Consider the following 16,778-nt stretch of genomic DNA (forward strand, 5'->3'; position numbering starts at 1 on the left):
GTATCATCTCTAAGCGAGATGTGATCTCGGTAAATATATGGGCAGATTAATCAAAAGACTCGATAATTGATCGCAAACACTAACAGAGATCCAGTGGATTTAGTCTTCAACTTCGTGTAGGACTAAAAAACACCCTCTCACGTATATTCCTCCAGCTTTGAGATACTTGCTATTACTAGGCTGGTAAATTTCAAATCGAGACTTCCAAAGATAAACGAAGTCTGTCCGAATTGGTGGCTGGTCCCCTGGGTCTGTATTTGTAACCAGGGAGGTCATTGAACAGACTCTGATCATACTTGCTAAATTCTGGCCATATAAGCTTACTGAGAAGCGGGGAGAGGGAAGGCGCCAGGAAGGGTGTGGCATTATTGATATCTGCCAAAGGCCGCTTGAGGAAGTCTGGAATGGCCTGCTGAAGAAGAACAAAGGCGAAGCATGCGAAGTTGTCATCTTCAAACAGGTTCTTGGAATTTTTAGTACACCGCCAGTGAGGTCTCAAACATCGACACCAGTGAATGAGTTGACCTTTCCGGTGTTTCCCAATCTTCAGGGTCTTCTGGTAGGAGAAATATCCAATGCCAACATCCACGAACCCGCCGGCTAGGTTGTAGGGCGAAATAGTCGGCCGCTTGTACAATCCTTCGGGAATAGGCTCTTATCTTTGTTCCAGATGAAGGAGACTGGGGAGCTAGAAATGAAAAAAAGATCGTTTGAAGTTGTAAAAGTCTTATGACATGTTAGTAAGAATATATTTTAGAGTCGAACGGACGCACCACACATCCGGCCGGATGCTCCTCTGAGTGATTTGACATGAAGTTGAGGACAACTTCGTACGCTGCAGGCATAACCACACTGTAGAGAAATCACCAGTAAATTAGTAAGACTTGGTGGCAATCGAATGATCTTGCGCATCATGGAGCCGAGCACGGAATTTGTCAATCGTATAGTGTTGGCCAAATCCATCTTCGAAGAAGGTAGAATAAACGCCCTGTTGGAAGGCAGCAAGGCAATGACAAATGACTGCGGACCATTGCACTAGCCACGATTGATACTTTGAAAATTCAACCAATGGGACATGTAGGTCCACAATGATCACCACGTCCAATCGGAGCTATCAAGCTCCCAGTTCATCCTTTCTGATCGCTTAGTTAACCCCCATAAAACATATGTCACATCTGAGAATGGCTCTGCGTCCATTGACCAAGGGGCGCGGAACCCGGAAATGTGCCTAAAGAACAATTAGCTCAATATGGTCGGTGTACAGTTGCTTAGGTATAGAACTTACATCGTCTTAGTGAGATTATCGTAGATATAGATGGCGATAAGGAATGCGCAGTTCATTTTGCGGCAATTGCCAGACTGTTGGGACCTCAGACCTTCTGTTTCCCCTGGCTCTCCTCCTACAGAACCTCCGTGCAATTTTCATTCTCTTCAATTGTGTGAAAGACACTATTATATGCCCTGTGAAATGACACCTTCTTCAGCAGCTTCTTGATATTCTGTAACTGCGCAAGATGGGCCTTCTTACGTTGTGCTAATCCAGCAGGCTCCTCACACTTTTCCGGAGCCGGTGGATCTTCATTCAGGAGGCTACAGCGGTGCGACTGGAACACTCAGTGGTATCTAGTGCACTGCCAACAATCTGGGACCACAACACAAGCAGTGAAGCGTCCGTCGAATTGCTGGTTGGCCTGGAGGCCCAGCGCGAGCCGATCCTGCGCACCTCGCTGGTGCTTGAGCCATGAACTCCATTCCTGTTCTATGAAAGAATTGGCCGATTGATCGAATGCATTGAGGGTATTATTATTCAGATAAACGGGCGAGTCGTGGAAAATGAACATCGATGTGACAATTGCAAGTCATTGGGGGTGTGTGGTCCTTGATCATTGGGGAAAGCCTAAGCCCTGTGGATGCTGCTATTATGATTCCAAGCCTTGTTCCCGCGACGACGCTATCCCAATCTTTGCAGGTAGCACAAGCACCCCTACGCAATCCCACCTCCAACGTACCGCCTAAAACACGATCCTTGGCAGTCTTCGAGAACTGCGTGTGCCTCTTACCACCTTAAAACAGGCACAAGCAACTCTAGTAAAGGCCAGTGGCAAAGTGGCAGCGAGACTGAAGGTCGATAACTAGGTCCCGGTCACTGCCCGTAAGCGACTGGATCGAGACTGACCCGTGCAGTTCCGAGATCTGCGAAGTATTCGAAACGCACAGAACGAGGCTCTCCAGAGCAACAACCGCGTCAACACCGCTAACGAGAATGTGGTGCTGGCTGTAGAGGCTTTGGATATCGCCCTGTCAAGCTGGAGCGGCGAGAGTGCTATTATCTGACAGCCTCTGCCACCCTCAATGGCTTATTCATCATTTTTATCGTCGTCTGTTATGACGGCTCCTCTTAGCTAGTCCAATTGATCATCGTTACGTATCTACATAATATCTATCGTAATAATTGGTACTATTTCTTAGTGCAGATAAAGGTCTTCTAGGATACGAACTAACGTTTATTTCTTAACGTTTATTTTTATTTTTATTTTTGGTTCGATTTCTCGTTTCGAGTCCTCGTTCACTGTTCTTGTTACTCGGTTTACTAACCCTGTAAATTTCCATCACGCTATCCTTATAAAAAGAACGCAACTCTCTTATATATCATATGAAAAACAAGAGGTAAAAAGCGCAATGTAGGATTGAATACCGGTGGATGTTGACTTTCACACTTCAAGAATGAAATTTTATCCTGACTGATGAACGTTACACATTGATCACCGTAAAAGTGGCAAAGAATAGAGAATGGGAAAACGAGTAAGAGATGCCCCTTTACATACATTAGAAATATCTGTTGATAATGAATGATCATCGAGTGTTCGGTTTACTCCAGCTTCTTCATCATCCCCGTCGGTGAAAAGGGCTCCCTGCAAAACCGCGACAGATAGCCAACTGAGTCGGGAAAAGGCGTGAACGAATGGGTTTCTTTTGAGAAGATATTATCTTAACTCCGCTGGCAGTCACATTCTTGGTATTCCCATCCAGATCTACGTGACGGAAAATTTAGACACTGGAGTAGAGAATGAAATACAAAACAACCACGACTGTATTCGTGTGATGGTTAGACTTACTCCTCTCTCAGAGTCAAGCTTCCAGCAAGCATGGCGTAAACATACTGCGTTCTGCCGCTGAATCTGTGATGGGTATCAAAAACATCAAGTGATTCCGCTTTCTGCCGCAAAAGTGGAACAGATATTTGGACGAACCCAATTTACACCACGCACTGTTGTCACCCCTGGAGTGTATGAGGTTTTCCTTTTCATGACGTGGACGGAGGCTCAAGGGCTCTTCGACAAACATGGAGGCGCTATCGGTGCCTCATACGAACCTTTTGTTGATCAGAGAAGATAATGTTTTTATGCCTTCGATAATCTTGTACAGTAACAGTGCATTAGACTGTAGGCTTGGTGAGATAAGTGTGGGTCTTTTTTTGGAATAGAATTACGGCTCAGAGAGCTGTTTGATCTCTGATACAAGTGCGGTCTAGGTTGGTTTCCCATCAACTCGATCGTTCAGATAGAATGCAAGGAATTATTTTACCATATATCCGCAGCCTGGCTCTTTACTTGACAAAGCCATCATATAGAAAAACAAACAGCTCAGGTTACTTGCAACTCTTTCAAGCTTAGTGTTTCCTCTTCGGCTTTCTTCAGGTATCCCTTCCCAAGAAACCTACTAAGCACCGGAGTGTAGTCAAAGATCAAGTCGCGAATATTCGCGAGGGGCCGAGGCAAGGAGTGGAACATCCTGCCAAGGAAACGTGCAAATTCCATGTTGTGATTGACATAATCGACTCTTTGTTCCTCGTAGATCTCAAATGCGGCGCTGACTGCTAGCGAGTCGCGTAAATCAACACCGTCGAGGGCCTTAGCAAGAAAATAACCGTCTTCAATTGCCATACCCATACCATACGCCGCATATGGCGATACCGGATGCACGGCATCACCAACGCATACGACCTTTCCGGCAGACCACTTTTTCATAGAAGGTCGGTTGAAGATTTCCCATCGGTATACTTGAGTTTCGAAGTCGGTGGCTTCGAGAAAACGAGGCATAGGCTGTGCCCAATCCTTGAGGATTCCGGTGAGATGCGTTTTAGGATCATCTGGGATAGGCTTCCCATCCCACGATGGCTCGACCACCCACCACTCAAATCCTGGCTTGCCGTTATGAAGCATTGGGAAAAAACTAGCCTGATATTGCCAGTCATGCGCAATAACACCGTAGTTTTCGGGAATACCCGGTATATGGTCGCACCAAGCGAGCCAAAGACGAATCCCGGTGTGGAACAGACGAGGCTCACCAAAGGCTTGTCGCGAGACTTTTGAGTGGATTCCGTCAGCGCCAATGAGAATATCGGCCGTGACTTGGAGGCCATTTGCGAAAGAGATCTCAATGCCATCACCGCGCTCCGTGTAAGAAGTGAACTCATGATCGGCCTGAATAACACCTTCCGGGACAAGGTTCAGGACTTTTTCAAATATCGATGAACGGAGGACGCCATAGTGCCAGCCTTTGATACCCATGCGTTTCTCAACCTCCGCATTGAATGGCAGCTTAACGCGTTCCAGTCCCTGTTTATTCTTGAAATAAGTGACAGTGTAGGAACCGACATTGTCCAAGTTCAAGCCATAGGATCGAAGAATCGCCAGGACGGGAGTTGATAGCAGGACTGCACCTCCAATCGCTTTACATTCCGGCTGCCGCTCAAAGATCTTCACATCGTAGCCTCGTTGAATCAAAGCTAGGCCACTGGAGATTGAACCGGGTCCTCCTCCAACGATGGCAATCCGTTTCCCGGGACGCCACTTCGGAGAGGAAGCCATAAGAAGACTTGAATCGATAAAAGGGGAGTTAAAGAAGATGAGATGAAACAAGACAAGTTGATGAAGTCAACACTGCATTCACCGGGAAATCGGGTTTCTATACAGGATATTTATGACAGGATGGACAATGGTTTAATTTTCGCGACGAGAAAGAGCAATATACTGCTACTACGTAGTGATTACTATAACAGAAGGGGAAAGGATCTGCAAATCATCACAGTCCCGACGGTTCCCCACATGCCGGAATCGGGGTGGGGTATGTATTTTAACCCGGCAATTTCTTCGCCACGAAATACACCTTGATTCCCACAATTTATTGATTTTTGAGTTACATTCAAACAATCTCTATCTAAGATAAGTACTGCAAAACATGAGCCCTGTAATTGAAGTTTCACAATTCCGAACAACGCTAGTATATGCAGAAGATCTATGTGCAAGCCAGTACTATCACTGACATGATATAAAGAAATTACAAAGGCAACCCCTTTCTTATTCTATATATTCTCATTTCCCCCATGGGTAAGAGAAGCCATGCTGAAGTTCACGAGTCAGTTGAAGAGCATAAGCTTGAGATCGCGTCTAGAGAAATCATCAAGAACCAACGAGCGTAATGACATACACCTAACTCCTCCAGTCTCAGAACAAGTAAGTACATCAAGACAAAGAATCATCTCATCACCACAAGAGTATATAGTGAAATTACTTAGAATTCTACGCTAGGCATAGGATGAGGTAAAAAGCTTAACGCTGAGTTTCAAAAAGCATGTAATGTAGCGCTAGCAGAGAGCCTTGATCTTGCGTAGGTCGAGGAGAATCAAGGTGCAAGAATCTCTATGGCACAAGGCGCAAATAGAGGCGTCGCTCGTCTTAGAGTGGCTGACACGAAATCATAGTCTATACGACATAGAGGAGATAAGCTTGATACAAAACCCGCTGGCTGACGACTTAGGAGGAAGGCTTTTTTTTGGGTCGGGTGAATTTCCAGGGAGTATCCACTGTTTATTCGTAGTTCCTTAGTCATGTTAGAAACCCCTATAAATTGCCAGAACGAGGGGTACAAAACACAGAGCATTCATACATTCTGATTGGCCTGGGCTAGATAGCAAGTGACAGTTTTTATTCCAGATATATGCCTGAATTAGTTATCTACCTTTACTGCGGAGAATATGCAGCCTGCGACATTCGCCATCTGGGATGCATGGTGACTAGCTTTGACTCATATCGCGAATGAGGCCGAGTTATAAAGGGGAAAATTCGGCGCCAATTTGCTTGAATGTGGGAGTAGTATTTCGCATGGAACTTCGGCTTGTGGTATCGATCTAGTCACGTGGCATTCTAGGGCTTGGTTCACCAATATCCGGTTTACATGGTGAACAAGCAGGCGAGGTACCGCTAGTGAAGCTGATATCCCATACCACTACGCCTGGTTTGATGTACCGTTGGTTACCAACATGGATGGATATGCAAAGTTTGATAGGTGTAACTGATGATCCATCCATGTGATAATTGAAAGTCTATTGAGTGAGGCATAGTTCTAACTTGGTGCCCTATTCAATTTTTTACGCACAGCTTCGAGAATAGTAAAATAATACACGACTAAAAAGTTGTACGATTGAGAGATGGTGTGAGCCACAGTGATCGCTAGGGCCCTTCTGTTTTAGTTGGATCACATGGGATACATGCAGGTCCGACAATCGCCGCCGCTGAGGGGTAAAACGACGGGGGTGACAAAAGTACGGAAAACAAAACTAAGGAACCAAAAAGGAAACAAAAAAAAAAGAAAGGGTAATTGATACAAATCTTTTCTGATGTGTTTCACCGCATCTGCCGTCAAATTTGAAGTTAAAATTACGTTTTCTCGACTACCCAAATGCTTTCTCTCATCCTGATCTGCATCCTCTCTTTATTATTTGTGTTCCTCCTGTTCAAATTGGATAGGAAAACACATCTCCCGCCAGGCCCGAAGCCACTTCCCTTGATTGGAAACATTCATCAACTCCCCAGGTCATCTTTCCTAGCCCTATTGCAAAAATGGCACAGAACCTACGGCCCCATCGTCAGTATCCAAATTGGTACTCAAGTGGTGGTGTTCTTAGGCTCTCACCATGTCGCCCACGAGATCATTGGAAAACAGGGTGCATGGTTTAGTTCGCGTCCAAAGCTGCCATTTATGGACCGGATGATGCGAGGCCCCCTTCCAATCAGCCTGCCATATGGGGAGGAATGGAAAAACTACCGACGATTCCAACATTCGATCCTCAATATCCAGACGATCAAGTCATATAGAGCGGCTCAGGATCTCGAGTCCAAGCAGGTTCTTTGGGAGATGTTAGCATCCGATGATTTCGAGAAAGCATTGGCTCGATATGCGTACAGTTTGGGATCTACCTTGAATTACGGGCAAAGAATCGCGGATCAAGATGCGACGGAGATTAAAGACGCACATGAATTATTTCACGAATTGATCGCTGAATTGTTTTCGACTAATCTACTATTTGACTCCATTCCATCCATCGGGCCCTATTTGAATTGGATGGCCGGACGAAAAAATGCCGGAGGCAAGGTTGCTAGTGGAGTGCATAACCTTATTACTGAATACATAAACAACGCTATCGCAAACGGAGCACAGCAAAATTGGGCCCAGAAGATGCTCCACGAAGCCTCGTTACACTCGAGGGACCACGCCAGGGTATGTGTGGAGTCGTTTGAAATGTACATAGGAGCCAGTTTGACGACCCAGACTTCACTGTGGATATTTGTGCTGGCCGCGCTTCTCCATCCAGACGCAGTTTTGGTGGTACAGGAGGAGTTGGACTCGGTCATTGGACAAGGCAGATGTCCATCGTTTGAGGACATGCCCAACCTGCCCCACCTCAACTCTTTTGTTAAGGAGGTTCTTCGGTGGCGACCAATCCTTCCCACCGGAATCCCCTACTACTCTACAAAAGACAGCGAATACGAAGGCTATCGCATTCCCAAGGGAAGCATTGTGGTAGCCAGTCAATCAGCAATTAACATGGACGAAGCAATGTTCGATGAACCTGAACTTTTCAAAGGAGACCGATACATGAAAAACCCGGATTTACCCGAGCCCGCTTCCTTTGGATATGGACGAAGAGCGTGTCCTGGACAGCATCTGGCTCGCGAGTCTTTATTTCTTGTTATTTCACGATTACTCTGGGCATACAACATTGTGCCTCATCCAGAAGACGGAACACTGAATATTGATACGGTGCGATCAAAAACAGGTTTCATTTTCTTCTGGCCATACCCATTCCGGGCGAGGTTCCAAGTCCGCTCTCCAGATCATCAGGCCATTATTGAGCGTGACTTCCTGTGCAAATCCTAGAACCTCGGTGAAAGACTTCAGGATATGCATGGATTTTGCCATGTCATACTTCCATTTTGAAACCAAAATAGCCCAGCTAGTGCAATCGAGCTTTTTACAGACCCTGCGAAAAGTACTGCGCAGAATCCAGTATTGAAGTTGTTGCCTTGTCCTGGCATTATTTCCGAACGCAGAGCCGCAGTACTAAACCCGGTTTGGAGGTGGTTGCCTACATGTGTGCTCGGTTCATGCACATCCCTTGCAAACAACACGTGAACAGAAGCAATTTTTGTAGAGCTCAATTCTAATTCGCATAAAAGAGAATTTGAAGGCATTCTATAACCATATCAAATCCAAACCATAACAACAAAGTATTCGACAAGGGTATATCGCACATGTTGATCGTAACAGTGAAAAAAAACCAAAAAAGCATAGCTCACACCTTACATCTGTATAACAAAAAAGACAATTATCACATTGTCCGACCCAAGCTTCAAGCCCAGCGCCACCCAGAATCATGAGACTTCTGCTTCCTAATAACAGAAGACAGCAAATTATCCCTCTTTCCGAATGGATTCCGCTCATTCTTCTTCTTCTGGCGCTGTAACAACTGCACAGCAGCTGCGGCGTCAATCCCCTCGCCCGTATCAGTGATTTTCAGAGCCCATTTCGCATCTTCGGTTGCAAAGCCTAGGTCGTTGACCATCATGTGGATAGCTAGATCGACGGGATCAAGGACTTGCGGACGGAGAGGTGCAAGTCTTGGTACCGTGACAGGTACCATGACTGGTGCCTGGACTGGTGCCGCGACTGGAGGCACCACAGGTGCCACAGGCGCAGGCGGCATCTGAACCGACGTCGACGAATCAGACGCATAAGTCGGTGTCTGCGGAGCCTCTCCAGCCGTCGACGTCGACGACCGATCAACAACAAGAACCGGAACAGGCGGAGCAGGCTGCTCGGGTGTCCTGTCCAGATTGCGGAGGATGGCACTATACTTCGACATTGGGCGTTCAGCCGAGAACGAGATTCGGCCTTCTGGTTCCTCGAGACCGCGTGCGCGACGGCGACGCAGCTCGTTCGCGAATGCTGTTTGGCGAGTGCGGCTTTCGCGTGCTTCGGTTAGGCGGGGGTTGCTTTGGGGTTCGTTTGGTGGTGATGAATTTCGTTCGTGGAGTTCGTAGGCGCGGGAAACTGCTTCTTTGAGGAAGGAGGAGCGGCTGACTTCTGTTTCTGTGAGTTGCCATTTTGTCAGGCCGATGGCGTGTGCTTTTGTCAATTTCGCGAATGGGGTGTCTGTTGCGCAGACGGAGCTGAGCGTGAGTACTGCGCTCAGGCCGAGGGTCATGATGTATGAAGTCCACTCTTCTTGATGGGTGTTAGCATTATTGGTACATGTGAAGATTATTGTTGGGGCTGCCACTCACCGAGAACAGTCTCCTCCCGAACCGCATCACCATCCGGAACATCCAAGCCATCGAAAATCCCCACCTTACGCGCCTCACTACACTTCCCATGCAAGGGCTGCAACAAAACACCCATACAAGTCCAGATCTCCGTCAAATCATACATCTGCTTCTGCGACAACCCGTCCAGATTGCCACGCCCAAACCCTTTCGGCGGCTCGAAAAGAACATTGTTAATCCCAAACGGCTGCGTCACGCTCGACTCGCTATACTTCTTCGCCTGCACGCCGCCATTCAACCAATCCATCTGCCCGGTGATATCATTTTCGCGTCTTTTCCCGCTCCCGAAGATGCGACAGAACGTCCACAGCCGCCAGAAGGCATCGTCCACTTCCTCAGCGCGCTGGTTGTCGACGCCTGCTAGGCCGCGGACGGTATCCGGTCGCAGGAATGGCGCGCAGCGCGCGAGAACGAGTGCTTTGAGCTTTGCGAGGGTGTAGATGTCTTGTGCATAGCGTTGCAGATATAGTGTTGGCGTGTACTCTGGGACCTGGGAGTCGGGGTCGAGGAGGAGTTGCCATTCCATTTCCCAAGGGGGGCTCATCTCACGCAGTTCCCAAGCTGGCGGGGACATTTTGAAAAGTGCATTCTTTATGAGTGGGAGTTCGCGGCGCTTGAAAGCAGAATATGTTTTCTTGTTGACGAGGACGAAATTGAACAGATCATCCAGCGAGTCAATCTTCTCCATGATCGTAATGATCAAATCCACCGGCATATCCGCCGGAAGGGTAACATTTTGATCATGGCTCTTAGTCCTCAGCGGCAGAACAGACGACAGAAGCACTGAAGAAGGCGAAGTTGGCTCTGCGGGAAGCTCATAGATTTGATCCGTAAGCTGGAGACTGCTGGCCTGAGCGGTGGAAATCAACGCCCAACTCTGGCGCATTTTCTTGCGCACCTCGGCCTGGTGCCCGACCGGCTGGTTTATCGGGCCGCCCGGGCTTCCTGACAGAAAGTGTTCCACGACTCGCTCGAGGAGTGCCGCGGTTGCGAGATCATCGGTTTCTAGTTGGGGGAGTTGTTGTCGGAGGTCTGAGACATGCTCCGACGTTATCTCTTCCGATCGGGCGCTAGTACGGACTTGGCTTTTGCGAAATGGGGCCAGAAATGATTTCTTCTTTTTTGCTTTCTTGGGGCCCTCAGATGGCATGCTTCGTTCGGATTTGAGCATTGGCAGTCTTTCATTCCAGGTTTCGTGGGATCGCGATTGGGTCTTTTCTTTGGAGTCAGATTTGACGCGACTTGGCTCTTTGGTCGGACTTGACCCAATTGTGTATGAACGGCCATGCTTGTTTTTGTTTGGACTTTCTTTTTTGGGCGTCGAGCTAGGCGTGGTGTTTGTAAAGTGGAGCTTCGTTGAGGGCGGGAGCGGCGCCCGGCGAGTAGCAATCAAGTCGCCATTATTGCGGCTGATTTGAAGCGGCCTATCGAGGACCAGCCGAGACTTCTGGGACAAGTCTTTGTCTGCCAATTCTGCCAGGGTATCTTCGAGCTCCTCGGCAGCCTGAGATAGTGTAGGCACATGGCGACCGCGATGACCATCAGTTTGCAACTCTGACTCATGTCGGCTACGACAGGGCTGAGCTTGGAGCTGACTGTGTTCGGAACCATGCCAAACGTGCCCCGGTTGCCGCTGCGTGTCCAGCTGGTGTAACATAGAATTCTTCCACTCATTGTGGGTCATCAGAGGGGAGAGTTGGAGCGGTGAAACCATCAGGTCATTTTTCAACGGCGTTAACCATTGTGGTCGGGGGTATGATGAGGTTGGTGACAAAGGTGAGTCACTTTGACGTCTGGAGGCCGAACTAAAATTGAACACTGGTTCGAGCGGCAATGGCTTGTTCTTGAGGTCGTTCATCGCGACCTGCTTGGTTGGCCACTGGTGGTGTATCGGGTTCAGCGAATGTAGAGAGTACCGGGAAACGTCCGAGAGACGTCGCAGAGAGGAGAGAGAAGGGACATCGTCGAAGACGCCCACCGCAACGGGTGAGTGGATCGAGTATGCATCAGGCGACTTGAACGGGTACCGTCCATCGTCGCCCCAGAAATCCGTCCCAATAGTAGTGATCGACGTGCGCCGACTGTAGCACGAAGAAGCGCCATCGAACCCATTCAAGGCAAATGACGAGCGCGTCGCCGCACCTGCCTCATTGATCTCCGGATCGACGTCCGCGGAGCCTCGATACAAGATCTGCACTCTTTCCTCGAGTTCTCGCTCAAAAGGCGTAGGCCCCATCTCACGTTCCGGATTTCGATCTGCACAAACCGGGGAGACAATGGAGAAGTGTGAGGAAAGCTCTGGAAAAAAGCGGGCCAGACGAGATGCTGAGCGAGGAACTTCGTCTGACACTGGGGAGATCTCGCCGAAATCCAGGAGTGAGTCGAGGTCAATGATGTTTGATTCCTCCGGGGAGGAGCAGCGACTGTCCCCGACTTCGCCGAGGGCGGAGTCTTCTTCTTCAAACCAGCGGTCGTCTGATTGGTCTCGCTGAATTTCTTTAGATTCTTTAGTGCCGGGTGCCATGCATGGTCCAGTGGATCCTGGTACGGCTTGCGATGGGCCAGGAGTGGTATCCGCGATCTGTGTGGGTATTGTGTGCTCTTTGACACCATTGGAATCTTTGTCGATGGTGGTGCTCGATACATTGCCCCGAATGGTCATCAAGTCATGTCTCGCTTTTGATAATTGGCGTTTCAGGTTCATCTGCAATTCTAGCGATGCTGGACGCTTCAATTTGTTTTGGGTTGACTGTTTGTGACGAGGTCGGAGCGGTTGGAATAATTGATAGGAACCCATATTGTTTGAATCTTTCTATTTCACGGCATTCTTCGCCCAATTTGCTACTGTGCTTTGTTAGTTATTCGATTCAAAGATGTTACTATGCCAGTCCGTATGGCGTAACAATCATCTCTGGTTAGTACGTACCTTTCGAGTCTAGTGAAGACTCGGGAGGGCAAATGCAGGTTCTTTGTCACAAGAATAGTACGCAGTCGGATGAACAACAAAGAACGCGATCTTTTTTTGCTCTTCGCAAAGTTCGCAAAGACGACGAATAACGAATAAAGAATAAAAGTGTGAAGAAAGACAGGTCGAAGTGAACAATATTTCAGTAAGGGCTACACAGGCCACTTGAGATCGCCTCTTTAGGCCCCCAAAATCAGCATCAAAGTCGAGGTTGTGTTACCTCAAAATCACCAAAAAGGAGAATAAGCCAATGACGATAATAACCAGGATTATTCTCAGGTAAGCTGCAGCTAAACAGCGATCCCGAAGGGGCCAAAAATCAGCCCCCAAATACCTGACCGAGTAGGTTGTTCTGAGAGTCAATGAATTATTGGAATGTCGTTCAGAAACGTGGGAGAAGTAATTAATTTGTACTACATATAATTAATTATAACTACTCCGTATAGTATTCCAACTCTGATCTCGTAAGTTCGTGTAAAGGCGCAGTGTGTTCTTATTCTCGTGTTGATCGACGGCCGCAGTGGCTGTCAGGGGGAAAGGATCGACAAAACACGAATAACCACATTGGGCCAATCATGTTGATCCGTACGGGGCAGATTGCAAGATTGTACATATACAATATCGCAGACAGAGCTAGGGATAATGCAGTCATCATTGCCCTGTTGCCCCATATCATATGCAATCTAGCAAATAATTGGTCTACAATGCTAATAGGTTCAATGCATGGTACCGCGTGGTATGACCTGACGCAGTGAGAAGTCAAGAGGATCTGCTAGTTACCTATCTCTCACACTGATCGGCGAGAGTTCTCGTCTATCTTTCCGTGTACGGCTCTGCAGTGGGATAAGACATAGCTTATTTTTGGCCACATCCCCATGTCATGGTAATACCATCCCACGATCGAATCCGCTCGAGAGCCTACCTCATTCTTCATCCTTCAGGCCCGCTTGAGCTTAGACTTTCGAGGTGCGAGGTAGTTTTAGCAATGGTTTCTAGTTATCCCCTCGGTAGTAATCCTTCAAGCGTTGGCATCATACTGCATATTTGCCGACGTTGGACCAACAACTAACTATGGGAAATATTGAAACTTGTACTCTATAGAGTATAGTGTGCTGCTCGTTCGTACCGACCATTCTGCCCCCAATAAACACCTGCTGTGCAACAAGAAGTTGGGGCGACTCCGTATCATAATCAGCCTTGTGGGGGCACTTCCAACCCCTCATCGCATGCTGGTAATATACAGTTGGAGGTGGATCTATTTCGGACCCGTGCATTTAAATCGGTTTAGCAGCCGCTATCCTGCAGAAACTGTGTCAATACCCCCAGACCTTGGTGCCAGAGATACAAATAAAACAAAGCTGTCATCAATGGCTTGGAAAGCAGTGAAAATACATGTTGAAGCGAAGCGGAGTTCGTTCGAGCGGATTTGGCAAGTCAAGTTTTATTTTTGTATCGTCACTGCCGGGCTAACGCAAGGAAGGACGGGGCGGGATATGGGGGCGGAAAGGACCGTGGGGGCGGGATTGGTCTTGACTCCACCTGTTGATCGCATTTCATTCTGAATCATTTCGCTATTACTCACCACACACTTGAGTAAGGTGAGAAGTGCTATATTGAGTATTGATCTAATAACCTTATGTGACGCTTTTACCCGATTAGGAAGGGCTCTTATTTCGAGAAATTTCGTCTTTTCACAACAATTTGAGAAGTACACCTGGAGACACACATCTGATTTCTTACCATGACATCCACATTGCTTTTCTGCATTGCTGAGGAGGCCAAGCCTGTAAGTCAATTACTTATTGATTAGGGGCTTTGTTGGGCATTTAAAAAAGTTAATGCTTCACGTCATTCGCAAAACAATACTGACTTTCATAATCAGTTTATCCCTCGGGCTATGCGTGAAATCAGTCCAGAGGAGAACTGTCCCCCTATATACTATCTTGTGGAATCGAAGGTCTGCCTAGATAGCCGCACGGAATTCAAATCTCAGCTGCAAGATGGTGAGCCTTTCGGGTCAGAATTCATCGGTGCCTCTAAAGAGGAATGCCAGAATTGGGCAAGATCGAATTGGGACGACGTCAATTTCATTTCAAAGAATATCATAGCTATTGCAGATGAACGAAGCGCTCGAGACGGGACTCTGCTCCTGAGCTACTACTGTTCAATAGGCGAAGATGCCCAGTTGGAACTTGAGGGTTGGGGACCCCTGCCACCGAAGAACGACACCTGGTATGACTTCAGAATTGAGTCTGTTGGATCGGATGACCTCCACACCGATCTTTTTCTCGCCCCGATTGAGACTGCCTATCCGACCTATTTCGGGCGTCCAGAGAAATTTACGAACGAGGCAGGTGTGTTCGATGTGTTCAAAGCGAACAATCATGTCGCTGGTATGGATAGTGAGCAGGAGGATGAACTATAATGCTTATACCTTTTTGTACTACAAAGGATGCCAAATTTGACTGTTTCCATTTGAAGTTTGATGTTGGTTCTATTAGACCCTACTCTAGAGCCTAGCTCTACTCCTAGGCCTACCGCCAAGCCTGCCTTGCGAGCATCCTAATACACTAAGGAGTATATTATCGTAGAACCACTTATTGCGTCTATCCGTTAGGGTCGTTCTAGCGAAAGGAAACAAGCCTCCTTTAGCTTAACTCTGTAAATGATCAAATTCGCGTAAAGAATATTAAACATAAGATTCCTAAAGCAAATAGATGTATCGATACTGCCGCATTTAAGACCGCTACGGAGTAAATCAAGTGTGTTGAGACAAAATAAAAAGACGGGACCGCAATCGGACAAGCGATTTGCTAAACCCAACTTCGTACTGGCCTGAGGCGCCTACTGAACCGAACTCCCGCGTCTACCCCTTCATCTACTCGAAACTGCAACTCCTGTACCAGGGTCATTTGCCTATAACAGTTAGTCCCAAGGCAATATTTAGAAGCCTCCATATTGAGAATGTAACACTGCGAGGGGCTGGTCGATCAATAACTGGCTCCTCCTGCAGATCGTGCAGGATTGCGGGTCAGGGTCTCCAAACCGCAGCCCGTTCCCGCGGTTCCAACCAATAACAGACATCCATGCTTTGCTTCTTCAACTACTCAACTCTTACTCGTTTTGGAAGATCCGGCCTTGGTCACATAGCACGCTCGTGGCGGCTTCAACTTGATTCCATTTTAGGTAAATCGTATAAGATTTCAAGACATCACCAACAACAGTCCAATTGACGTCCAGGGGCACCTCGGCATGTTTTGCTCGATTTCTTGCTTTTTCCTCCTTCCAGAGGAGACCTCGTATCCTCGAATCTGTTTATAAACCCCATAAATCCCCCATATAACCCATCTTAACAGTCACTCATCACTCCTCCTCTCATAGCAGGCAAGATGTTCGCCAGACTCTCCGCAGCACTACTGGCCATTAGCCTAACAGCTCAAGCCACTCAAATCTTCAGCAACACCGGTACCACCTCGGGTTGGGACTCCACGAACAAGGAGCACCACGGGACAGTACAACAAGTGACAAACGTGGTATACCAAGGCCCGACGGCTCTTAAAATGACCCAAATCTACGACTCCAGCTACACAGGCCGGTACCACTCTGAAGTCGTCAAGAACAACGTCTACAAGCGTGGCGACAGCGGCTTCTACGGCTTCACCTTCCGCCTCCAGGACAACTGGCAGTTCTCACCCGTGCAGACCTACAACATCGCGCAGTTCATCGCCGACTTCAGCAATACCCACTGTGATGATTTCATGCCCTCCAGCATGGTCTGGCTCGAAGGTGACCAGCTGTATAGTCGCGTTAAGTACGGGAGTGTCTGTGCACAGAAGACAACGACCTTCGCGAACCTCGGCACAATTTCGGCGGGGGCGTGGCATAAGGTTGAGATTCAGGCGACCTGGAAGTCGGATGGGACTGGTGTTTATAAGCTCTGGTTGGATGGGAATAAGGTGCTCGATAAGAGTGGCATTGCGACTACTGTTGATGACGATCGCCCGTTCCAGTTCCGGGTTGGACTTTATGCTAATGGGTGGCATGATGATAAGACGATGAAGGGAACTCAGGGGACTAGGTCGGTTTGGTATGATGAGATTGCTGCTGGCAGTACTTTTGCCGATGCGGATCCTGATCAGTGGTGATTG

The 16,778-nt window shown here is 47.8% G+C and overlaps 8 protein-coding genes across 8 annotated transcripts; 4 read left to right on the forward strand and 4 right to left on the reverse strand.

Moving 5' to 3' along the window:
- Nucleotides 1-190: 190 nt before the first annotated feature.
- Nucleotides 191-845, reverse strand: N7529_001049 (uncharacterized protein; the record flags this gene model as incomplete). Its single annotated transcript, XM_057236580.1, has 2 exons — nt 191-652; nt 774-845. The coding sequence occupies 2 exons, from the start codon at nt 843-845 to the stop codon at nt 191-193; spliced, it is 534 nt and encodes a 177-aa protein (XP_057103383.1).
- Nucleotides 846-1,092: 247 nt separating this feature from the next.
- Nucleotides 1,093-1,341, reverse strand: N7529_001050 (uncharacterized protein; the record flags this gene model as incomplete). Its single annotated transcript, XM_057236581.1, has 2 exons — nt 1,093-1,228; nt 1,286-1,341. The coding sequence occupies 2 exons, from the start codon at nt 1,339-1,341 to the stop codon at nt 1,093-1,095; spliced, it is 192 nt and encodes a 63-aa protein (XP_057103384.1).
- Nucleotides 1,342-1,514: 173 nt separating this feature from the next.
- Nucleotides 1,515-1,745, forward strand: N7529_001051 (uncharacterized protein; the record flags this gene model as incomplete). Its single annotated transcript, XM_057236582.1, is given in 2 exon segments — nt 1,515-1,531; nt 1,547-1,745. 2 exon segments carry the CDS (start codon nt 1,515-1,517, stop codon nt 1,743-1,745), a joined length of 216 nt encoding a protein of 71 aa, XP_057103385.1.
- Nucleotides 1,746-3,644: 1,899 nt separating this feature from the next.
- N7529_001052 (FAD-dependent oxidoreductase) lies at nt 3,645-4,871 on the reverse strand (the record flags this gene model as incomplete). Its single annotated transcript, XM_057236583.1, has 1 exon — nt 3,645-4,871. One exon carries the CDS (start codon nt 4,869-4,871, stop codon nt 3,645-3,647), a length of 1,227 nt encoding a protein of 408 aa, XP_057103386.1.
- Nucleotides 4,872-6,741: 1,870 nt separating this feature from the next.
- Nucleotides 6,742-8,220, forward strand: N7529_001053 (cytochrome P450; the record flags this gene model as incomplete). The annotated part of the gene is made up of 1 exon (XM_057236584.1): nt 6,742-8,220. One exon carries the CDS (start codon nt 6,742-6,744, stop codon nt 8,218-8,220), a length of 1,479 nt encoding a protein of 492 aa, XP_057103387.1.
- A 472-nt stretch (nt 8,221-8,692) lies between these two features.
- Nucleotides 8,693-12,462, reverse strand: N7529_001054 (uncharacterized protein; the record flags this gene model as incomplete). The annotated part of the gene is made up of 2 exons (XM_057236585.1): nt 8,693-9,567; nt 9,627-12,462. The coding sequence occupies 2 exons, from the start codon at nt 12,460-12,462 to the stop codon at nt 8,693-8,695; spliced, it is 3,711 nt and encodes a 1,236-aa protein (XP_057103388.1).
- A 1,909-nt stretch (nt 12,463-14,371) lies between these two features.
- On the forward strand, nt 14,372-15,055 carry N7529_001055 (uncharacterized protein; the record flags this gene model as incomplete). Its single annotated transcript, XM_057236586.1, has 2 exons — nt 14,372-14,416; nt 14,513-15,055. 2 exons carry the CDS (start codon nt 14,372-14,374, stop codon nt 15,053-15,055), a joined length of 588 nt encoding a protein of 195 aa, XP_057103389.1.
- A 964-nt stretch (nt 15,056-16,019) lies between these two features.
- Nucleotides 16,020-16,775, forward strand: N7529_001056 (polysaccharide lyase; the record flags this gene model as incomplete). The annotated part of the gene is made up of 1 exon (XM_057236587.1): nt 16,020-16,775. The coding sequence occupies one exon, from the start codon at nt 16,020-16,022 to the stop codon at nt 16,773-16,775; it is 756 nt and encodes a 251-aa protein (XP_057103390.1).
- Nucleotides 16,776-16,778: the final 3 nt, after the last annotated feature.

The sequence above is a fragment of the Penicillium soppii genome, assembly GCF_028829465.1.
Source record: "Penicillium soppii strain IBT 18220 chromosome Unknown utg000001l, whole genome shotgun sequence".
NCBI lineage: Eukaryota > Fungi > Ascomycota > Eurotiomycetes > Eurotiales > Aspergillaceae > Penicillium > Penicillium soppii.